The sequence below is a fragment of the Melopsittacus undulatus genome, chromosome 6 (assembly GCF_012275295.1).
Source record: "Melopsittacus undulatus isolate bMelUnd1 chromosome 6, bMelUnd1.mat.Z, whole genome shotgun sequence".
In the NCBI taxonomy this organism is placed as follows: domain Eukaryota; kingdom Metazoa; phylum Chordata; class Aves; order Psittaciformes; family Psittaculidae; genus Melopsittacus; species Melopsittacus undulatus.
Window position 1 is genome coordinate 63,976,323 of NC_047532.1, and position 22,854 is coordinate 63,999,176.

General features: G+C 39.1%; 1 protein-coding gene across 1 annotated transcript in view; it reads right to left on the reverse strand.

Moving 5' to 3' along the window:
- Positions 1-285: 285 nt before the first annotated feature.
- Positions 286-22,854, reverse strand: part of AGL (amylo-alpha-1,6-glucosidase and 4-alpha-glucanotransferase) — a 38,466-nt gene continuing 15,897 nt past the window's right edge. Inside the window, exons 14-34 of the mRNA XM_034063842.1 lie at positions 22,329-22,492; positions 21,751-21,852; positions 21,281-21,433; positions 21,050-21,200; positions 19,570-19,694; positions 19,353-19,465; positions 19,094-19,228; positions 18,477-18,607; positions 17,338-17,474; positions 15,727-15,860; positions 14,447-14,622; positions 12,615-12,717; positions 11,202-11,427; positions 10,704-10,815; positions 10,231-10,366; positions 7,814-7,926; positions 6,279-6,490; positions 5,628-5,725; positions 4,897-4,984; positions 4,675-4,808; positions 286-3,298 (exon numbers count right to left, since the gene is read on the reverse strand). Of these exons, the coding sequence (XP_033919733.1) occupies positions 3,181-3,298; positions 4,675-4,808; positions 4,897-4,984; positions 5,628-5,725; positions 6,279-6,490; positions 7,814-7,926; positions 10,231-10,366; positions 10,704-10,815; positions 11,202-11,427; positions 12,615-12,717; positions 14,447-14,622; positions 15,727-15,860; positions 17,338-17,474; positions 18,477-18,607; positions 19,094-19,228; positions 19,353-19,465; positions 19,570-19,694; positions 21,050-21,200; positions 21,281-21,433; positions 21,751-21,852; positions 22,329-22,492 (2,861 nt within the window). The 3' untranslated portion in view covers positions 286-3,180. The remainder of the gene's footprint in view (positions 3,299-4,674; positions 4,809-4,896; positions 4,985-5,627; positions 5,726-6,278; positions 6,491-7,813; positions 7,927-10,230; positions 10,367-10,703; positions 10,816-11,201; positions 11,428-12,614; positions 12,718-14,446; positions 14,623-15,726; positions 15,861-17,337; positions 17,475-18,476; positions 18,608-19,093; positions 19,229-19,352; positions 19,466-19,569; positions 19,695-21,049; positions 21,201-21,280; positions 21,434-21,750; positions 21,853-22,328; positions 22,493-22,854) is intronic.

Genomic DNA, 22,854 nt, shown 5'->3' on the forward strand with positions numbered 1-22,854 from the left:
AATGACTTGTAGCCCGATCCCATTCTCCTGTTCAATCCCAGCTGGGGCAGCCAACATAGACACAAACATAAGAATTCATGTATAGGGTTTGAGTTAGATTTTGCTTTGTTTTTAAATGAGCTGATAATTGTTGTTAGCATTTACTAACATTTGACCCCAGAAGTTTATTACCCCTCCAATGTGTGTAAAATGGGCAACAATTGAACAAGCAGCAACACTAATGTTTGGCTTTCTTCCCTTCCCCCCCCCCCCCCCCCCCCCCGAATAACCACATGAAAAGGTTACTTTGTCTGAAAGAGTTTTATTTTGTGCATTTCAGAAATAAGTGAATGACACCTAAAATCAGGTGTTGCTGTGCTAGGCAGACACATGTAAAACTTGTCTTTCCATTTACATGACAACATGCAGCGTGGAAGGATACCTGATTTCACCTGAATTCAAGTTAATAATCTCCAAATAAATCAAGAGCTATTAACTATGAACACTGGAAACAGTCAAAATTATTTCAACTGAGAGGAAGAGAAGACGGATGTGTCATTACCATATAGATCAAGAAACACTAACTGGAACACATGGATTCACAGTTCTTACCAAGTTACTTAGCTTATTTCTAAAACATGTTTTAGTGATTATAACTTTGCATTACTGAGTTTCTGAGTGTGTAATATAAATCATACTAATGAATGAAAATACAGTTCAACATGTATCAGTCAACATGTCAGCTATTTTTAGGTGAAAATGATTTAGGTATAGAGTTCCATCCAGATGAATATGAGCCCATGAGTGTTAAATCTAACACTGCTTTCTTCCCTCTTAATTTTTAAACTGTCTCAACAGTGTTGAGTAGCTTTGTGATAAACACTGCCCCCCAAAAAATCCCCCAACAGTTACAACCTCAAATCTTACTTCTGTTGCCACTTAACAGCAAAGTCAACCACTAGGATACATACTTTTCCCTATTTAACTATGCTCAACAAACCAGTACAGAAGCAACATTATAAATGGGCATGTTGAGAAGTTCCATAACACATACTTTAGTGTACACAGTGATGATTTAGCTTTAAAATTGTACTGGTGAATGAAAAAAAACCCAAAACCCTAGCAGTGACAAATATGCAGTCTCTATCAGCAGTGCAGCTTGCAAAGCAGTGGAAAGTCATCTGGAATAACATAGGAAGACCTTGGTGATTAATTTAACACTTCTTTTTCCAACACTGAAGAGGGTTATCGCCAATGTATACTATTTAAAATATTTTTCAAAAGCCTTCAATAGCTCTTAGGATGCACTTCCAATTTTAAAATGGTTTCATCGAGTCAGAATGATTTTTCATGCCATATTATTCCTGCTTTCTAAGCCATAGGAGCTATAAAAACATACCTTCAAATAACAAGTGAGAAAAAATAACAAGAAAAACAGTAAAAACCTAGTGATACACCTCAACATCATTAACAAGAATTTTGGAAGGTTCAGTGAATGGTGAAAAATACTTTATATGCCTCTTCCACAATACAAAAGTAAATCTGGGGCTGACCTTTCAGTAATGCTTTCAAACAAATGACATATCTCGTGCACTGTGCTGAGAAAGTAAAAGCCTTCCACCCCATGTACTGCAGCAGTCAAACTGAGGTGCAATACAGGTCTTGCCTATTCACTTCAGAAGGGACTTGAAATGCTTTCTAGCCTTTCAAAGTCTAAATACAGCCACTTCTTAAGATTCATCTACTTTCAGCCTGTTACCTGGCCCTTAAGTGTATCTATCTACCTGTAACACATCTCCCAGAACAAGACAGCACACTTTCACTGTGCTTAGCGTACAGAAACTTTAAAATATGGATATAGTGAGAACTTGACATGTGTCATTAGTGCATTATAATTACAGCCTGTGTATATTTTTTCAGCTTGTGCTGTCTAACATTAAGAAATGCCATTAACAGTTTTGCTGTCCCTCCCTTGTGATGTAGGAAGTATTGTCATCTTTGCTCTGTCTCATTATACTAAGATGGAAAACTCACAGAATATCAACAGGGAGTTGAAAATTACCAGCTGGACTCCTGTCAAACAGCCTTCCATTATGGGAACACTGAACTGAACTCCATTAGGGCATACAGGCATCCAAATGTGGCAGAACATGGTTTGCATCATGTTCACTGGTGCCATCCCCAAAGAACAGTACATAGAGGTATGATGCTTTTTCTTATTGGTGCGATTTCAAAAGGCCTAGAAACATTCTGTTCTCTGGTAGCCTACTGCTAACCTTTCTTCTCGCTACTGTTGTGTTTCCACTTGCTTCAACAGAGCTAGGATCTTCCTAAGAATAAAGGGCCAAGGTGACTAAACCACTTCCATAAATTAAGCAATCAAGCACACTGACTTCTGTATCCTTGGCCTCCACCAACACGTGTTGTATGCATATGTACACGCTTCTCATGAATTCCTCATGGGGAAAACCAGGTTTAAATGAAGAAGGTTTCTTGCATGGCCCACAGTATTTTAAATAAATGGAAAAATGGTGTAGTAAAGGATATTCTTGCTAAAGTTAACTTTCAAGATAGTTGAAAAGTTGAAAATTTTATATATAACTTCAAAGTTTGGCTTATTGCAGCATTTGTAAATTTTATTTCTAATGGAGTGTTCAATTGAACCCATAAAAACATCCTGTAATATAATTCAACAGAGAGACAACAAGTTATGCCTTCATTAATGTATGGTGCCACATCACAAACCATACAAAACTCAAAGCTGTACGTTAGTGTATGCCCCTTTAAGCATGCATTTGCAAAACAGCCATTTACTCTTTATGAGACAAAAACAGAGCTGTGCTACTCATTTTTAGCTCAGCAGAGAGCTCCCTTTGTTACATTAAGATTTTGATTCAAAAAGTCTAAAAACAATAATGCTACTTTTAAGTTTGTGCATATGCTTAAACTTGCTCCTGAAGTAAAAGTTTCTGCATTAAGTGTGCACTGCAGTTTTGTTTGATTGTCGTGGCCTGATTTTCAAATACACCACCCAAGTTCTACACAGTTAGAGGCAAGGGAGCTGCTGGCATTCAGCATCTTTGAAAGTCAGGACACAGCTTCACTGGTTGTACAGATAGGACATTCCCCTGCAATATAAGCCAAGTGTTCATTTATGCCCAATAATAAGACCACAGAAGCTTGATCAAAATAAATCAACTTTTACAGGTCATAAAGGATTTCAAGGATAACCCCAATAGACCAGGCTTGACTTTCACAGCTGAAAGGGCAATATTGTCCATTTTCATTGGTCAGCTCTGGAAGCCCTTTCCAGGATGATCTGATATAAGAAAAAACAAACAAGTACTCTTGTTAGATTATACACTGAAATTAATAGAACATTTCAGTTTAAAATCATTCAGAAAGTTACCTAGGAGGGACTGAAAACCATGACTAAAGATCTGTTGTCCTACAGGCACAGTTTGTACTTTAATAACCATGATGTGGCTTTTTTCCTGCAGCTGGGAATTGTGTTTTTTGTGGGTGCCTCTCCTTCAAAGTAGATTTTCTGCTACTAGTAATATCTGAACTTACACTGCTGTCATGCTGCGCATCTTTGTCATTCAGGTAGTTGTGCAATTGGAAGAACAGGAATGATATTTGAGATAACTGAATGGTATCAAGCTACACTTGAAAGTGGATTATGGTGGATTATTTGGTACTACTAGAAAAAAAGACACTGGGACAAGACACTAGGTAGTGCAAAAAGTTGCTTAACAAAACCCTTTTATCATGACCTGTTCTACTGAGTTACTTTTATGGATACAAATAACTGCATGTTTGAAGTACTGCAGAACAGATTGTATGGAAGAGATATCAAGGGCAAGATCTTTGTGTGTTTGTTTTCATTTGTCTCAAATCCTTAAGAATTAAAAATATAACAGAAAAAGAGGGAAAAAAACCCAGTGTGGGGTTGGTGGTTTGGTTTGAGAGAACTCAAAATGCAAAGGTAAGTTCTCCTGCCCTCTCAGAATATCAAGAGTATTAAGATTCTGAAATACTGTCATGCTACTTTCCTTATTTCTAACATAAGAAGTCCTAACTATACTTCACAGCAGCTTATCTAAAACACGAGTTTCACCTCAACATGAGGAGAGGGTGTCAGAGCCCTGGCACAGGCTGCCCAGGGGGTTGTGGAGTCTCCCTCTCTGGAGGCATCCCAAGCCCACCATGGACATGTTCCTGTGTGCCCTGCTCTGGGTGGCCCTGCCTTGGCAAGGGTTGGACTGAGGGATCTCCAGAGGTCCCTGCCAACACTGATGGTTCTGTCTCATCTGCCCCAATTTTATCTGTCACTACCAACCCCTTCATGATTTTGTTTTGCAGGTTGTTTGGAAATGTTTTATTTTAAAACAACTCACCAACTTTTTTTGTGAAATTAACTTTCTGTGTGACGGTAGATCCTAATTTTTAGACAAGGTTTATTGCACCCAGTCTTTACATGGGTAAGTGTTAGTAATTTTGCATTCTCTAAAAAGCACTAGATCTCAGCTCTACTTAAAACCTGACTTGGTATCTGCAATAGCACTTATAGCAGTGAACTTTCTATGTAGAAAACAGATGCTGTTGATATTATAGATATGTATAGATGCAACTAGATAGTGGATACCAGTAGGCTGACTGAACACTTGGAATCTGTGTTAGTTGGTGTCTTACCTTTCAAGGTGAACATAGTGTCGAGAAAGAACATTCTTAATCATAACTACAGTTTTTGCATAGATCTCTGGACCAATCAGCTTGGAAAAGTACAATTTGGCACGAAGAAAATAGCCAATTGGCCACAGCCATTCCTAAGCAAAGAACAAAGAGAGATCATTAGAGCTGTCAGTTTGAAAAGGAAACAGCACTTCTTCTAAAGCTGAAGAAATTGGCTCTTACAGGTCCTTGGTGATAATTAAAACCTCTGGCTACATTATAGTTGTCATTGTCAAGAGCGTTATCATACACTCCACAGTAAACCATATCACTGCAAGGAAGAAAAAAGAAATTATACAAAGCCTTAAGAATAAAACTACATAAAAATTAATGCAGAAGTGACACCAAAATTTGTTATTTTTTTTTTTTTTTACATTTAAGGATGGGTAACTTAGGGAGGTCTCTGCCAGGTTCTGTGTTTTGCATGACAATGGAATTCCAAATACAGTTTAAACTTGTAGCAAAACAGTTAAAGTATTGGAATTACTTGGAACTAATAATTTTACCCTTGTATGTTTACTCAAACTGTAGTGCTGTTCACTGTATCATGTGTAAGTATGCATCAAGATACAAGTTCAACATCTCTTAGGACACCAAATTTGACTAGCTTACTGTGTGGCATTTGAAACCACAGGTGACCGTCTACAGGAATAGCAAAATTTCATGGGCTTTTAGAACAGCAAAAGAATTGTTCTGTAAGTATTTATTGGAGCCTTATTTCACAGGTATATAAGAAATAAGAAATACTACTGCCATGTGTCAAATAATCACAACTGTCATGTTCTACAATGAACACTTATTTCTACAATACTTACTCTGGATCTAAGGTTAAGAAATAAGAAATACTACCCCCATGTGTCAAGTAATTCCCACTATCACATTCTATAATGAACACTTATCTCTACTATACTTACTCTGGATCTAAGGTTTTCATGCCTAACGGACCAAGCAGCTTTTCCTCTGCTATCTGCAGAGCTTTCCAAGCTCTCTCAGGTGTGAATAACTCAGGGGCCTAATCAAATAATAAACATTTAATGAGTAAACTCTGTGTGTACACACACAAAAGACTGTGCATACAAATGTAGAAGAGCACAAAAAGCTCCAGTTTTATACTACTGAATCAACTTCTGGAACCTACAGGTCAGAGCATGCAAGAAGACAGAAGCCATCAATGCTTTCCTGCATTTAAAATAAGAATTCACTTGCCAAGTATTATTGCTGAAGCTCTTCACAAACTTGATAAAGACAAACAACCTATGGTTTTTAGCCAGTCTGACAGGAAAAGCAGCCTCCCAGACCTAACCTAAAGAGACATTATGAATACAACAAACACTCCAAATTGATTCTAGCTATACCCTGGACAGCAGGTTCATTTAGGCAAGTCTAGCGAAGAATGTATTTCTTAGGACATACTCCAAGATGGACCAATATTAAAAGCATGGAAAAGCTTGCAAAGTTATTCTAGGCAATATAATGCCAAGCAAATGGACCTTACCAGGCAAGCTTAGTTCAATAATAAAGAGAATTTTAAGTGCAAATGCTTCCCCCCACTGCCCCTCACTTACCACAACCATGGCTATTGTAAAGTTTGGCCTGAGCTGGTAATCACACCACGGACTTGAAGCTCCATAGCTGTCCTTATAAATGCCACGTTTGTGAACGAGATTGGGATGTTTCTCATTAGGATCTTCTGGGTTCTCAGAAACAAAGAAGAGCCTTTCAAAGTGCTCTTGGATTTTTCTGTTCCATTCATCATATGTGATGGTCTCCTCCCTTCCTGCAAGACGTTACATACAGGGGTTATTTTCTGAGAACAGCCACAGTGGTAACACCAGCAGTGTATGTATGTGTGTGTCTGCTTTTTACTGTTTTGCTTGTTGAAGCTTTACATAAGATATCCTAACACAATAAAGGCCCCAGTAACATTGCAAAGAGTTACTATCTAGAAGTTGAATTCTACTGCAGGTGAACTCTGACACGTGCACAAGTTTTTTTATGCAGCTAGCTAGAGCAAACAGTGTGAGGTACTGTGATCTACAGTAAATAGTAAATTAAGTTTAAAAGCTACACGTAACATTGCAGCATCGTAACTTGTCAGCTCTTTTATAGTCCTTGGTATATGTATTTTTGCTCTTTTGGATAATTCAAAGACAGTCTCAAAACATTAGGATAAGCAGCACTTTAAAGCTTTCTCTTCACATATTTCCTATATTGTTTTAAAATAGGATTCAATAGCAGAGGAATGAAATGTAAACCCAGTTACATGAGATTAGAAAAAACAGGGAATGTCCATAAATCAAACTGAATCTAAAGAAGCTGCTTACAACCCTGGGACAAAAAAGGTAAGGCAACTCCTATAAATAACATTTCTGTATCTACAGACCATAATATTGCTGTGCACTGAAATCTAAGTTGTCTTGCTCTGGCTATTTGAAGAAATCCTGAGGTGACAGGTAAGTTCATGACCTAAGAATCTGTCCTGTCTAGGATTGACAGGAAAACACATTAATGGTTTCTAAAAGAGAATAAAAAAACCAGTAAGCTAACTGCTGTCCAATATTCTCCTTCACTGAAGAGTAAGAAAGCTTTACAGGGCACATATATTCACTTGGGCTGGGTAAGCTCAAAGTAACTCTGTAACAGAGCAGCATCCCTCTGAAATATATGGGACAGCTAAAGATATTTATGTAAAATTCAGAGGAAATGGTATTCTGTGTTGTGAATATTGGGACAGAAAGAGTGTCATGGAAATTTTATTTGGCATCCTTGAAAAGAGTGATGCAGTCATCATAACTACTAATCCCATCACTTGCATCCATTTTGAGAAATGTTGTTAGACTCCAAGATTCCTTTGTAACCCACAGCTTGATATATGGAATTAAATATTTGAAATAGAGCAGACTGTCAATTCAATCATTTTTCTTTTCTTAGTAACAAAAGATTTTAATCATACCACTTTCTTTCCCAAGTTTTCCCCCTTTTTCCCTTATGCCTTCCTGAGTAGTTTGATAATCATCCCTGATGCTATATAGCCATGATTGCACCAGTCTGGTTATTTTGATACTCCAGCAAGGCAAGTATGAGATGTGCTTGTTTTTACCATGTCTTTTTACAGTGACTCCACGGAATGGGAACACATTTTTCCCAGATAATTCCAGCAACCAGCGAACAGCCGACTTGCACAAGCCAACAATTTCCACAGCAGAGCCATCTCTAAAGTAATGATACAAAAAATCCCAAGAATTACTTTAATCGACTCTCAAAGGAACAGGTAACTAAGAAAAACACATCTTGTTTAGACACTTCATTTCCCCCTATTCTTCTCCTATTCCCCCATTTCTCCTGTGTGAGCATCCCAAAGCTCTACAGTATTGCAGTGTTATGTGGATTGCAGTGATTTGTGAATACCAGCTCCATCATCATCACTACTCGTCATTTCCTAAATGGCATGAGAACTGAAAATGAGGAGTCCTTAGACACTCCAGTCTCTCCTTGCAAGGCAGATACTCCAACCCTTTGAGCCTTCACTTCCCTTTTCCATATCACCTTTATCATGCCCTTCCTGACAGCAGCAATGCACGGAACACTCGAGATAACAAGTACAAAGTTCCACCAAGAGGCAGAATAATGCACTCTGTCTTGTTCTAAAAACCTTTACTGATGACACTCAGTGTTACTGGGTTTTATTAGCTTTTTTGGCTGCTGCTCAACACTAAGATATTATTTCAGAAAGCCAACAATTGATTTCCTTCCTGTGTGGTAGCTCAGTTCTGACAGCATTGTATAGGCATGGTTTAGACTATTTTTGCCCTAAATGCAAACTTCATCTTAACTTCATCCACACTGAAGCTTATCTGCCACTTTGAAGAATGCTCAGTTTTATGTGGCACTTTTGAGTTTCATGAAGGGCCAAGAATAAAAGACACAGTCTGAGTTAATTTACTTTTGTTTAGATCAGTAGGATTCTACCCGATGGAGAAACTATGGAGGAAAGGGTGGAAAACAGGAGAGGCTTTCTATCAGCTAAAAGCAAGGAAAAGCACCTGACTGCAAACTGCCTAAGAGATACTTTTTTATCATATGCAGCTAATTTGAACAGATTTAAGGTTATTTTATACCAGTGACTACAAACATGTGGTTAAGAACATGAAAAAAAGGATCAGCCTCAAACAAGTTGGTCCTCTGCTGTTAAAACTGTGTTCAACACACTGCTTCTCCACTCATCTTAGTGCGCTTTGCTAACTTGGGTAATGTTTCTGCTGTATTAGATTACACAAGTCAAAACCGAAGCATCAAAGTAAGCACTAAATGCACTTATTGGACTTGCCTTTTTTGTCAGATGGTTTTCAAATAATCACCATGTCCATAAGTCTCATATCATATTGAGTTTTACTGCCTGCTTGATGCAAAATTTCTCTCCAGCAGCATCACTGATTTAGCCTCTTTAGGGGCAGTTCCCTCAATCTCCCCCAGTTCTCAATTCAATTGCCTAACTTGCCTTCTTTCAAGTCTCACCCACAGATGGCAATAGTACAGCATCAGTTTCACATCCAAAGTCAAGCAAGGATGCCTTCAGCAGTTTGCGAACACAGAATTAAGAGCTTGTTTTTAATGTGTTTCATCCCAACTTCAAGAATTTAGATAGAACCATAGAATCCCAGACTGGTTTGGACTGGAAATGACCTTAAGATCATCCAGTTCCAACCCCCTGCCACAGGCCTTGAACACTGCCAGGGATGAGGCAGCCACAGGTTCTCTGGGCACCCTGTGCCAGCACCTTAGCACCCTCACCCTCTGCCTTAGATCTAACCTGAACTGTCCCTGTTTCAATGGGAACCCATCACCCCTACTCCTATCGCTACAGTCACTGATAAAGAGTCCATCACATGGTAGGTATTTTTGAATTGTAAATAGCAAGTATTCAAACAATAAATTACCAATAGATATCTCTTCTAGTACGCCTAAATAACAAAATATTGCTAGTACAGTTTTTCCTAAACTGCATTTTATTACTTGAATTCCAAAGTGAACTCTTTGCAGGGGGCAAAGACCATGCTAGAAGCTGAGGGCTGCATCTTAAAAACACACCTTTCATTTTACTTACTGAACAAAAAGAAAAAAATAGCATTAACATTTTAGTAAGCACGAACTGTTAGAACATTTGAGAGATCACCTCTCAGATGTATTAATGGAAGGCACAGTAGGCCTCCAACTGTGCCAGGGAAGGTTCAGACTGGAGATGAGGAACAACTCCTTCCCCAAAAAGTGCTCAGGCATTGGAACAGGCTGCCCAGGGCAGGGCTGCAGTCACTGTCCCTGCAAGTGTTCATACACCGTGGAGATGAGGCCTCAGTGCCATGGGTTAGTGGTGGCCTTGGCAGTGCTGGGGTAAGGGTTGGACTGGGTGAGCTTAAAGGGATTTTCCAACCCCGCTGATTCTATGATTCTGCAGGAGAATTTAAGTTAAAAGCAGCCCCACATTTAAAGATCCTCCCCTTCCCAGCCTGGATTTCACACCTTGGAGTAGCTGGAATTCCTTTGTTGCGAGCTCTGTCGCTCTCTCCCATTTTATCCATCCAAGTGCCACAATTGAAACGGTTCCCTCCAAAGACAAATCCGGTTTCATGGTCAACCCCTGCAGTTACATTAAAACCTGCCCAGCAAGAATGTCATGTGTGAAGTCATATTTTAAGCAAAACAAAACTCCAACTTCTCCCCTCCTCCCCACTCCAAACCTCCTAAATAAACCAAACCCCTCCTCCAAACAACAGATCTGAGGTAGGTTTCTGAAGCAACTTTAACTTGAGTCATGATTTATTTAAGGATAACTTGTACCACAACATGTAACAGTTGCTGATAATAAATGTGTTTAAAGAAATATAGTTTTAGTTGCATTAAACATTCTTAGTTTTTCAGAAACATAATCAAGACCTAAACAAATATAAGCCATAACCAGCATCTTTTGAATTGTATAGCAAGTGTTCTGTTACCTTCATCTCTCATATTTTGATCTATCTGTGGACCAGCATTCCTTTCTCGGAAATGTATGCCTTCTATGTGTCGTTGCATTGCTTCCTGTATGACTTCATAGAGCGGCTGATCCTAGACGGATTGCATGTTTGGACGATACATGAAAGGCAATATGAAAAATCAGCAGAAAGGCTCTAATGTGCAAGCAAGTAGCAACTCTTAACCTCTAGTCTGAGGCTTGAAAACCCCCATCTACCATTTTCAGTAGCATCTTTGTCAACGGCAATACATTGCATACAAGTTTTAATGCTTTTAACTTTCCAAGGCAAAAAGCAAAGAACGAATTTAGAAGCTTATGGAATTTTTTCTCTCCATCCCAATCCCCACACTTGTCTAATCATGTGATGCAGATGTAGCAAGAAGTGCCTAAAATATGAAATTCAAATTTCACCATAAACACCAGATTTAACACAACTATACATTCCTAATGAAATACTTAAATCAGAAGGGATCTTTACCACAGTGCCCGCACGCTGAGGAGAAGAGTCATCTGTTGGGTACATCCGAGAAACAGGACACCTGAGAATGTCTAATCCGTTTGGCATAATTGTACAGTAGTCCTGGATACACTGAAGCCACCACCATACAGCATCTCGACAGTTGTACCTCGCATGTGTCCCCTGGCCAAGCAGATTGGGAATGAGACCATGTCTTAAAGTCCCACCAAATGCTAAAATGATGTTTCTAGAACAAAACAAAAACACAGTCTTGATTAAGTTACTTTCAAGGCCCTTACTGGACCGTGTACTAAGTACAAAGCATACAAGTTTTTAGCAAGGTGGGTCAAGGAGACACACAGGATCTTAAAGAGTGATGCCAGAAGTTTGCTGGTGAAAGCTACCAGTTATTTCATTTGGCATTATTTCTTTTACAATAAAACCTCTGCTCCCTATCAATTCCTCAACATGCATACATTTGAGTCAAGTCTGTGTAAAACACACAACATCTGCTGATATGACAAAGCTAGTTTGCTTTTTCACAGCTAACACTATAGAATCTAAATCCAAATCCCACCAAGGTCACAGGGAAGGATTTTACTAACATTGTTTACCCTGGAATTCATTCTGAAGAGGGTCTGGGGTGGAATGGGGATGGAGGGCAGGAGTAGATGGGAATTTTCTATTAAGATACAACAAGGTGATGGCAACTGAATTTATGAGAAGTTTCATTTGAGAACCCTTGCACATACCTTGTGGAAAACATGAATTCCATCTAACTTTAGAAGGGAATATAAATATACTAATAGACTGCAGATCTTACTGCATAAGAAAGGTAATAGTTATCATAGAATCCCAAACTGGTTTGGGTTGGAAGGGACCTTAAAGCGCATCCAGTTCCAGCCCCCTGCCACAGGCAGGAACACCTCACACCAGACCATGTCGCCCAAGGCTCTGTCCAACCTGGCCTTGAACACTGCCAGGGATGAAGCATTCACAACTTCTGCGGGCAGCCTGTGCCAAACATACGACATCATGAACAAATGCCAACTTAAACCCATCAGTTTAAGCCAATATTTATGTTTATATCATGTGGCAATCTCTGCCCAAATTAAATATTAACAAAGTATCAAATCAATGCAACAATGCTGCAGGTACATGTGAAACACAGTGACTTTAAGGATAAGAAGTAGTGTTATAGGAATTCGAACTACCGTAATCTATACAGAACATTGGCTTCATGGTGCTAAGCAAGCAGGAGAAAATCATTTAAGTAGTATTTAATTTCATTTTGAGAGAGCTCCCAAATCCATCCAGGGCCACACTGCACCTCAACTGCTTCTAACCACCTGTGTGTCATCTCAGGCTTTGAGACCATGCCATTTTCCTAACTAACTGCACACCCAGGAAGAACTAAGTCTAAGCCAGTCTTACCTTGCTTCTAGATAGCGCCCAGTAACCAGCATTAGACCTCTCAGTGCAATAAAGGTATCCCTTCCCCAACAGCGAAAAATTCCAGAGGAAAAGTGAGGTAATCCTAAAGAAAAAGGTCATTGTTCATCTCATTTACTGATAGAACAGAAATCTCCAAGCACACATGTACATATAAAATAACCACAAATAAGAATATATTCACATTTATCATAATTTTTCTAGATGAAGATATTGAAACAATTTCCCCAAGTTCTGATAGAATCAAAGAAAACCTCATTTTAGAGCATCTGCTAGAATTCCGATATTATGCAACAGAAATTCTCACCTCAGTAAGAGTCCCATTTTAATTAAGTCACTTTGTAACTTAACCAAGTGCCACTCTTTTAATTACAGGAACAGAAAGAAAGCTAACAACCAAAAAGCCAGAATTATGTGAGGATTTACACTGCTTTGCCAGCAGGAGGGCCATGCATCTTGGTAGTACAAAGGGGACAAGACTGGAGCACTATAAATTTGTTCAGGCCAAAACTGTTCTCAGCCAGTATAAAAGGAATCCTGCTTCTCTTTTCCAGCAGCTTCTAGACTACATCTTGTTGCAGACTTATAATACCTAACTTATGATTCTGACTGATACAGCTTACTAAGTACAACAGGAGGGACCATCCTTGTGTTTACTTCCATTTGTTAACCTGAAAGTTTAACTTACTGGACAAAAATTTCTGCTTGGTGAAGTCTCAAACCAGCAGCCTCTGGTGCATGCTTGACAGAACATTTTAACTTCCCTCACCTACTCGTCCAAAGTATTTGCTAACACTCAAATTCTGCCTACACACTTGTGGATTTTACAGTACATGATAAGAACACTTGAGAATGACAATCCATGTACAAGTTCAAAATCTCAGACACAGCTACCACTGAGTATGTGAAGGGAAGACGTAAACTCAAACCCTTGGATGCAATTAATCTTCATGACTAGTTAAAGGGAACACTGTGCCTCTTTCCTGCTAGGTAACACTAAAGCAGGCAGATGGAATGTAACTAAAACCCAGAAACTAAAAGCAGTGAAATTCCATGACAGATGGCAGAAAGGAGGAAATAAACATCCCATTGACACAGATGCCACAGGCTCTGGAGATGTGAAAAGTTTCTGTGGTTGCAGAAAAGGAATGGGCCAGCTCAGAACAAAACTGAATTAATTCTAGGCCACTAAATACAGAATACTTTGGACATAGGAAAGTGCCCAGTTCAAAGATTCCAAGATGCTCGATGAACATTAGGAGCTATAAACACTATTTGCTGACTGCTTTTATGCTCTTTCCTGTGGGAGAGTTTCAGATCAGGCGTTTTGCTCTGCTAAAGGCTCTTTTTCTCTGAGAAATTGTGAAAAATGAATTCACCCTTGTACTTCATTACAATTCAGTTTTTAAATCCATGTTTAAAGGAAGATAAACTGAAGTCTATCACACCAAGTCTATTCAACTCCAGCAAGTCTCATGGAAAGAGAGAACATACTTATGGATCCCATATTGTGATAAAAAAATATATTTTTATCTATATGCACTAAATAAAGTGTTTATAAGCTCCATCTCCCATCCCCCAAGAGCAGTAACAAAATGCGTTTCTCAGAGAGTAGTACCACTAGGCAGAACTCCCATAGTTTTAAAGTTAAAGCCCAGGGGAAAGGCAAGTAAAACTGCTACCTATGTTTTATACTTACATTTTATTCCTGGTTGCTGACATATGGATTCCAAACACAATGAAGACACTTTTAAATACAGTTACTAAGGACAGCTGAACTATTCTGAAAGACTTCTAATGTTGTCCTCACTTACCAGCTGCCAAGGAAACACAACACTGCTCTTTCACATTCGTAATCTCATTCAGCCTATAGGGAACATCATGCAATGAAGGAGACAGATCTGGCAGACAGGAGTATCTTCCTATGCCACACATCTGGATCGAACCCAAGGAAAGGTGTTTCACGAATGTTGATCCATTCTGCACAAAACTGCAATGCAACATAATTCAGTTAAAATAAATTCACGTTCAGCAACATCAATCTACAAAATCTATCCTTTTTCATTTACCAATGACTACTGTATTAGGCATAATGAACATAATAAACTAACAATGGGTTTATATTTCTATTTTGCAGTACGTAAGATTCAGTTTGTAAATGGATGCCCAATATTAGCCTTAAAATTTAATTTAACAATGGCAGTGGGAGTACTGATGTCAAATATTTCTAGGGAAAAGAACAAAACCAAAAGCTTGGTTTACATGATGCCTTCATAGAGACCTCAGACCTCAAAAATATGAGGAAAGATATTTTACCACGAACAAGAGCTCCTGTCAAACCTTTTTTTTTTTAAAGAAAGATCATCACATATTAATATATATTATCATACATAAAAATGTATAGATCAGTGAACACTGTCTAAATTAATGCAACATGTGTTCCTGACAAGTCCAGGCCCAAATATTTTTTCATGAAATGTACCCCTTTGCACAGCAGTTCGCTGCCATAGCAAATTCTAGTCCCATTTTAACATCTGTATTTAAAACACCCCAAACCTGACTTGTTCAGAGGGACCACAGCTAGAATAAAGCCTCCATTAAATTCATCTCCCTTCCCTTTCCAAGTGAGAAAAGAGAAGCAGATGCTGAAGATTAAACAGTTGTCTGAAGAAGCATGAAAAGTGTTCAGATAATGAAGGCTATTCAGCTGTGTTAGAAACATTGAACAAAGCAGTAGCACAAGGACAATCTGGTTATCTTTTTCTTTCCCTGAACTTCACGAATCGTTGCAGTTGTACTAAAATTACAGCAAAAAAAAAGGTTTCTGAAGCTTGGCAAAGAAATGCCAGCTTAAGGCTTCCTCCTCCTGCTGCACACCACTAACAGGAATTACAGATTCAAGCCTTGCATAGCTATGCAAACCCTCAGCCTTCCAAACCACCACTGGCAGAAGATGGATTTGATATTCATTACCCATTTTACCCTTTGACACTGGACAAGTCTGAAGAGATTTAAATCACATTCTCCAGCAGATAAAACTGAAAAGGTGCAAATATGTGCAGGTACCTCTCCAGCTCTGATCTGCCCAGCATACCTAGACATCTGATGCCATCCCACGTCCAAAAGCGTCGTGTATGCACCCACTAATATGGCATCAAAATAACATGGTATGAGGTAACGTGGAATTCTCTTTAGGTAGACAAACATGGCTTTCAACCATTTACCAACCTATTAAAACACAAGATAATTAGAATTTGATAACACTAGGGTTCAAAACCAGTGCTTTCAGGATCCAGCTAGTTGAAGTATGTGTACATTTATTACACCCAAGTTATGCTTGGCTACCACAAAAATTAGATCTTCTTCTGTTACTAACACCACCACCAGCATGCAACCATTCACATCTTCAAAGCTGTCCATGATAGATATCTATGGTAGAACTGCTCCACCCTCCTGCTCCTAAAGTAGTAGGGAAAAATCTGTACTATAATTATGATGTCATAAATGGGCAAAACAACCAACTATAAAAAGAGATTATGTTTTCCTAGTCTCGTAGGAAAAACCCTAAATATCACAAAGAAGTTATCAAAACTGAGCATCCGGAAAGCATCACTACAACCCATGGGAAGGGTTTCTAATTGCTTAAAGACAAGATTGAAGAGATGAAGCTTGAGACAAAGATAGGAAAACTATCAGAAGGCTGAATTATTTACAGCCACTAGTGGAAAATGACTGCAGATTTGGGCCTAGGGCTCTGGATTCTGGAGCTTCACCATCTCTGTGTCACTGTAAAGCATTCAACACATGGGAAGTAGTCCTCCTGTTAAAAAAGCATCATCACAACATTACAAGATTCAAACCTTGCAGATGAAGAAAGTAAGTGTCAATGTGTTACATGGTGACATTGTTCTTGTAACCTGGAACTTAGGAACAGAAACTACCTATTGTTATAGGTACTTAATATTTTCTGCAAAACAGAGTAAGACACTACAAAAGAACTCAAAAACTACATAGGAACAAACAAGCAATAGTCTTTGAGGAGCAGTAAATTTGGCAGGTATCAGAGCAACTTCCTTTCTATAAAAAGTCTGTGGAGTCAAATTCAACATCCATTTCAGTACATCAGCTGCTTTATTCATTCTTCTGCTTTCTTACATGTGACTTCAGGAACAAAATGAAGTAAGAATGCTAAAGACTTTATTATTATATTCTTTATGGAAATTACTCAAATCAGCTCATCTTGTGCACTAAAGTAACTGCCATGCAGGAAAATCAAATATGACAAAGAAAGAAAAGGACTGCATACAGGTAACCTGAATCTCAGTGATTGACTGTGCCATCTTATAGTAACTCTATGATAATAATGTACACCTTGGTATTCAGGCCCTCTTTTGAAAGTACTTAAAGAAATAACAGTTACTTCATTTTTATGTGAGGAAAAGTAATAAACAGAGGAGCTTGCCAGCCTTTCCACCAGAGCTATCAACCCCTCCATACCCTAGGTAGTTTTTACTTTCCTTTTGCAGTCTGTTCTTAAACAGGACTGAAGAGAGGGAAGAAAAATGGTGTCCTGGAAGTCCTACAAGAACTTGCCTAGACAAAAGGTGTTATAGACAGACTAAAGTTCAGAACAGAGCAGCAACTGAAAAGGAAACAAACTAGTCATTTAAAACTCCAAGGTCACCAAATAAGTATTTTTACTCACTTCTGCGCAGGCTCCTGCACGTGAAATCAGGCGATTACTGACATAATCAATCATCCAGTCACCAGATCTTAAATTATCACAAAACGGATGACCCAAATCATTCTTTGGTCTAATGTCTGCCATTACGGACATTAACCCTGAAGATACAAACACAACTCTGTATTAAAAGACACGCTGTTATCACAAGTAGCAAGTACAATCCAGGAAGAAAAGGTACACAGCAACAGATGGTCTGGAGCACAAGTGTGATGGGAATGGCTGAGGGACCTCAGGGGTTCACCCTGGAGAGGAGAAGGCTCAGGGGGGACCTGATCGCTTCCTACAACTGCCTGACAGGAGGATGGAGCCAGGAGGGGGCTGGGCTCTGCTCCCAAGGAACAAGGGATGGGACAAGAGGAAATGGCCTCAAGCTGCACCAGGGGAGGTTTGGATGGAGCTGAGGAACAATTCCTTCCCCAGAGGGTGCTCAGGCATTGGAACAGGCTGCCCAGGGCAGGGCTGCAGTCACCGTCCCTGCAAGTGTTCACACACTGTGGAGACGAGGCCTCAGTGCCATGGGTTAGTGGTGGCCTTGGCACTGCTGGAGTAAGGGTTGGACTGGATGAGCTTAAAGGGCTTTTCCAACCCGGGTGATTCTATGATCCTATGCTTTAAGAGAATTTAACTGCATTCTCTAGGTTGGCACAATGAGGGAGGATACAAATCAATAGTAGTTTCCACAGCAAACATCATATACAGTTATGAAAGTTGTGGAATAACTAGTATGATGCAATTCATACATTTTATAAGTGGTCAGCAGTGTTCAGAATCTAGTAATGCTGAGTTTCATTAATGTGACTTTTCACTGGAGATATATGTATTTTGGTTTTATTGTAAAAGCAATGGCATTAGGGTTAAAACACATATTGAAACTTCATTTCACAGCCCAGAGTATCAAGAGAGAAGAGCTTTGGTTTAGTACGTGGTTTTTCTGGGTACAACTCTAATTAGTAGCATGGCCAAGCAGAAAAAAACCCTCACTTATGTTTTTTACCCAAACAATGGTATTAGTCATAAACCAGCATTAAGGTATGAGCCAGATTGGGCAGCTCTATGTGATGTTTTTTAAATTGACAGAAAAAAATTGCTGAAACTATTACCTTGGAGGCCTGCATACTTCAGTGATGACCAGTTTGGTATATTATAACAACCTCCACCATCTTCTTGCTCTTCTGCCTCACATCTATACAGAACTTGATTTAGGTCAGCCAAAGTCAGTTTAGATGCAATACTGAAAAAACAGTGGAGAAAACAAAACCAATTCTAAACCCAAAGAGCAGCATCAGTAGGGAAAAAGAGAAAAGGATTTCATGAACAATGCTAGCTTCAGCCTCAAACCAAAATAACTCACCACTTCATCGTGCAAATTAAGAGCCTAAATTTTGAGATGCTCTGCTCTGATGTTTCAGTATTTTTTAGAAACACAGTATTAAGTACAAACTCTGAACAGTCAAACCCCTACGCTGACAAGCACTCCATGTAGCATGTCCACTTTAAGCAGCAATTATACAGAACATGAACAAAAGAGCCCAGGAAGTTTTGAAGCATTAACCCTGCTTGTATTATACACAAAAAGAATCTGAGTTTTTATTGCCTTCTGACAATCCAAATCTACCCACAGAAGCAACAACAACAAAATCCTCACTGAGTTTACAGTGTTCTTTGCTCCCAAGTGTAGTTCTCTCAGTTCTACTTTAGAAACTGAAAGCATACTCACGAGGAAAATAATGTATTTAATATGGGTGCTGAATGATCATCAGGAAGACTTCCAGATTTAAAGTGAGGGCTGAACTGGATCAAGTGATTGCGGAGTACACCAACAGCCTCCTGTGCCTTTGGGTCAAGACTAACTCTGTGAAGACAAGTGCATAACTTGGAGAAACTGAGCACTTCAAATAACTATTCCCAAGTCTCAGAGCAAAGCAGCCCATCATTCTGTTCACTAATACAGCCGTTTCACAGCTGTAACACCATACCTGAACACTATTACACTTCCTGGGGTCAGTTTTTCAAACTCTATTTCTTGAACAAATTCATTCGGCCCTTTTATGGTGGTTCCAGCTTGCTTTATGATTTTACTGTCCTTGATCTTTGAAAAGAGAACACATTTGCAACAGAAATTCAATGTCTTCTCTAAGGTAAAATAACACAAATGCTAAAGTATTACATGAGAACATGGGTGCAGGAGCCTACCTGGATGTGCTCTCTGAGTTCCACTGTGAAATTAGGCAATCCATTTACAAAACGTTCATCTTTTTTGTAAGGACTGGCACTTCTCTCAATAGTCCGAGCCTCAAGTACTACTTCTTCTATTTTTCCTAAGAAAAGTTAAATCATATTGTAGCTGTTAAGATACTTGAGAAGGGGTTCTTTTGAAGCAAAATCTAAAACTAGATCCCCAAATACCCAGAATGAATCCCTCAAATATTCAAAATACAAGCCTTTGTTTTCCAGCTAAAGAACAACCAGATGGGAGGAAGTGTTTTAAGTATCCTATAAACACTCACTACACACTCACTGTTGCAATGTAGTTAAAAGTTTTGTTACTTCATAATAACTGAACCGAAAAATCAGTCACCAATTAGTGAATTACAAACTGACTTCTACTATCTGTTAGTCTCTATTATCTTATATGAGAAACCGTAAGAACGGTTTCCAAGCTGTAGCTACAGATCGATAGATATAAGGCAGAAGCTCTTCCCTATGAGGGTGCTGAGGCGCTGGCACAGACTGCCCAGAGAAGCTGTGGCTGCCTCATCCCTGGCAGTGTTCAAGGCCAGGTTGGACACAGGGGCTTGGAGCAAGCTGCTCTAGTGTGAGGTGTCCCTGCCCGTGGCAGGGGTTGGAACTGGATGAGATTTAAGGTCCTTTCCAACCCAAACCAGCCTGGAATGCTATTTTTATCTTCAAAGTGTAACAGTTACCATTAATATTCAAATGGTCCAATTTTCTCTATCCTCTCAGTAAACTACAAACTATTGCATACAGGTCTTGCAGCCACTTGTAAATGTCTTAACGTGTAATGTGACTAAAACATGAGCATGCATGCAAAAACTGAGTATAATAAAAAGCCAGTTTGGAAAGCTTCTCTTCAAAAATGTGTCCAGGTACTGTATAGAAGTTGTTATAATTTCCTACTATTAAGTGTAGTAAATACTTTGCATATGTAGGTAATATATATATATAATATTAATATTATGTCTACATTAACTTATGCACTATAAAGTTATTTCTTATTAATATGTATTTTAAAACTACAAAAATAGTCATACACAAGGAAGCTGAACATCAATGACTTACAAATACGATATTTTCGCTTTCACAATATAGGACTTAATAGCAATCCCTGCCCCAGCTCTGTACAACTAACTTTCTTGCTGCTAACTATTTCTTAACAGCTCACAAACAAGACAGCAAACAAAAGCACACCCTCTCGTGGGGAGCTTCTAAGAGAAAGCAGACCCAACGTGAATGCCCTTGAAAACCCTAAGCAAGGTAAGCTTCTTAAGGTTTCTTTAACCACTTCTGGTGGATGCATGTTGGTACATATAAAAAGAGTGTTATATACTGAAAATTCTCAACCTGAAACACATGAAATCAGTATAAAATTATGGAATGAGAATAACTTGAATTTTTTGTATGCCTGCCATCTCTTGAAAAGAAATCTGATTACCTGGGATACACATTTCAGGTACTTCTTTACTGTAGAATGAAGTTTTAGGATCCCTGAAGGCAGTTCGACTTACAGCCACAACAGACTGGTGTGTGTTAGGGCAATGCCTTGTCACTGCCACTATGTCTTCATCAACTTGATCTACGTACACCTAGAAAAGACAGACCATTGGAGCTGTGCTCACTCACAACAGGAATATAGAGAAATCACAGTGGTACTCTCACTTCTTGCCTGATTAAAGCCTTTAGCCCCCAGCTCCTGATGCAGTCTGTTTATGGCCAGCCTTCCTGCTAAAATTCCCGTTTGGAAGTTAACTTCACCAGAAGCCAGGTGTGCTGCTGGATTCCATTTTGCATAAAACCTCTCTTCAGATACCACAGAGATCTGCAGAGAAATTAAGATTTAAGCAAATATCAGCTACTCTGGAAAAAAAAAACAACGAACAGCTGAGGGTGACATGCTTTAGTGGCAGGCTTGGCAGTGCGGGGGTAATGGCTGGACTTGATGATCTTAAAGGTCTTTTCCAACCTGTCTGATTCTATATAATCAATTCAAATTTCATATGAAATCCGATGATCCAGAGTAACACCAGCTCATTAACTGCTTGGAATTTCAAATGAACAGCATAAAAGTATGCCCTAAGACAAGAACAAAGCTTACATATTTTAAAAGAACTGAGGAGTTCAACTGCAGACACATACCTGGTGTGGTACTAGTTCATCATAGCCTTTGGTGCTTCCTGTAGCACAGCATGCCATGGAAACAATCATTGCGCTGGGAAGGGCATCATAGGCGGATCGGTGCTACATTAAAAACACAGTGGAACAAAGACATTATTCATCCCTCCCAACTCAGCATGCAGAAGATCTTCTCAGTTTAAAAGAGGGGTAAAACTAACTACAAATGCATTAACAAAAGCAACTTGAGAGAAGCCCACAAAAATAAGCACTCCAGTTCCCACCATAACTTTCATTCTCCCCTGTAGAGTGGCTTAGGAGAACAGGTTAAGAAGCAGAAACAGAACCAGTTACAGTGGCTGAAATGAAAGAATCAAACCAGCTCAGGAAGTAGCTTTATACACTTTTTCCCTTAAAAGAAAAAATCCTGAGCATCAGAGGGAGTTGTGATAAAATTCTATTCTCTGCATTACAACCTGAAGAACTGAAGCACATTTTCCCTCAGGGAAAACATTCAGCTTCTACCAAGCCCTCTCATGGCTCAGAAACAGCAAATCAGAAAACATTCAATGTAAACTCTGGGGTTTTGTTTAGGTGCTCACCTGAATTGGACATTCATTATCATGGGTAATATCCATAAAGAGTGCATGAGCAATAGCTGGCATCAAAGGCCTCAAATGCGGCTGAACAAAAGAGCCAACGGGTTCACCTCCAAAACGATAAACTAACCTTCCCTCTTCATGGCTATTATAAGCAGTCATTGCCTCTAAAGAACAAAACAGGTAGATGTTTGCATAAGAGTAACTACCAGGAAGTAAAACATGCACAAAGATGTTAATGCAGCACTTCACAGTTGTTACTTTGGTGTGTTCAATCATTAAAAAAATACAAAAATTGCATACAACGATCTGCTCCAGTGTGAATGTGCAACCTGGGCATTGTTGAGCTATTCAGTGTCATAGATTAAGGTAGAGAAAGCTAAGAGAGAAGAGGGAGAAAAAAGATCTGAAACTGTTCCTCACAGGCTTTAAGAAACTCATGCAACAGAAGTCAGACACAATGCAGCACTTTCACAGCACAAATGTGCTACAACCTCTTCCCTCACTAGAATAAGGGAAATATTTAACC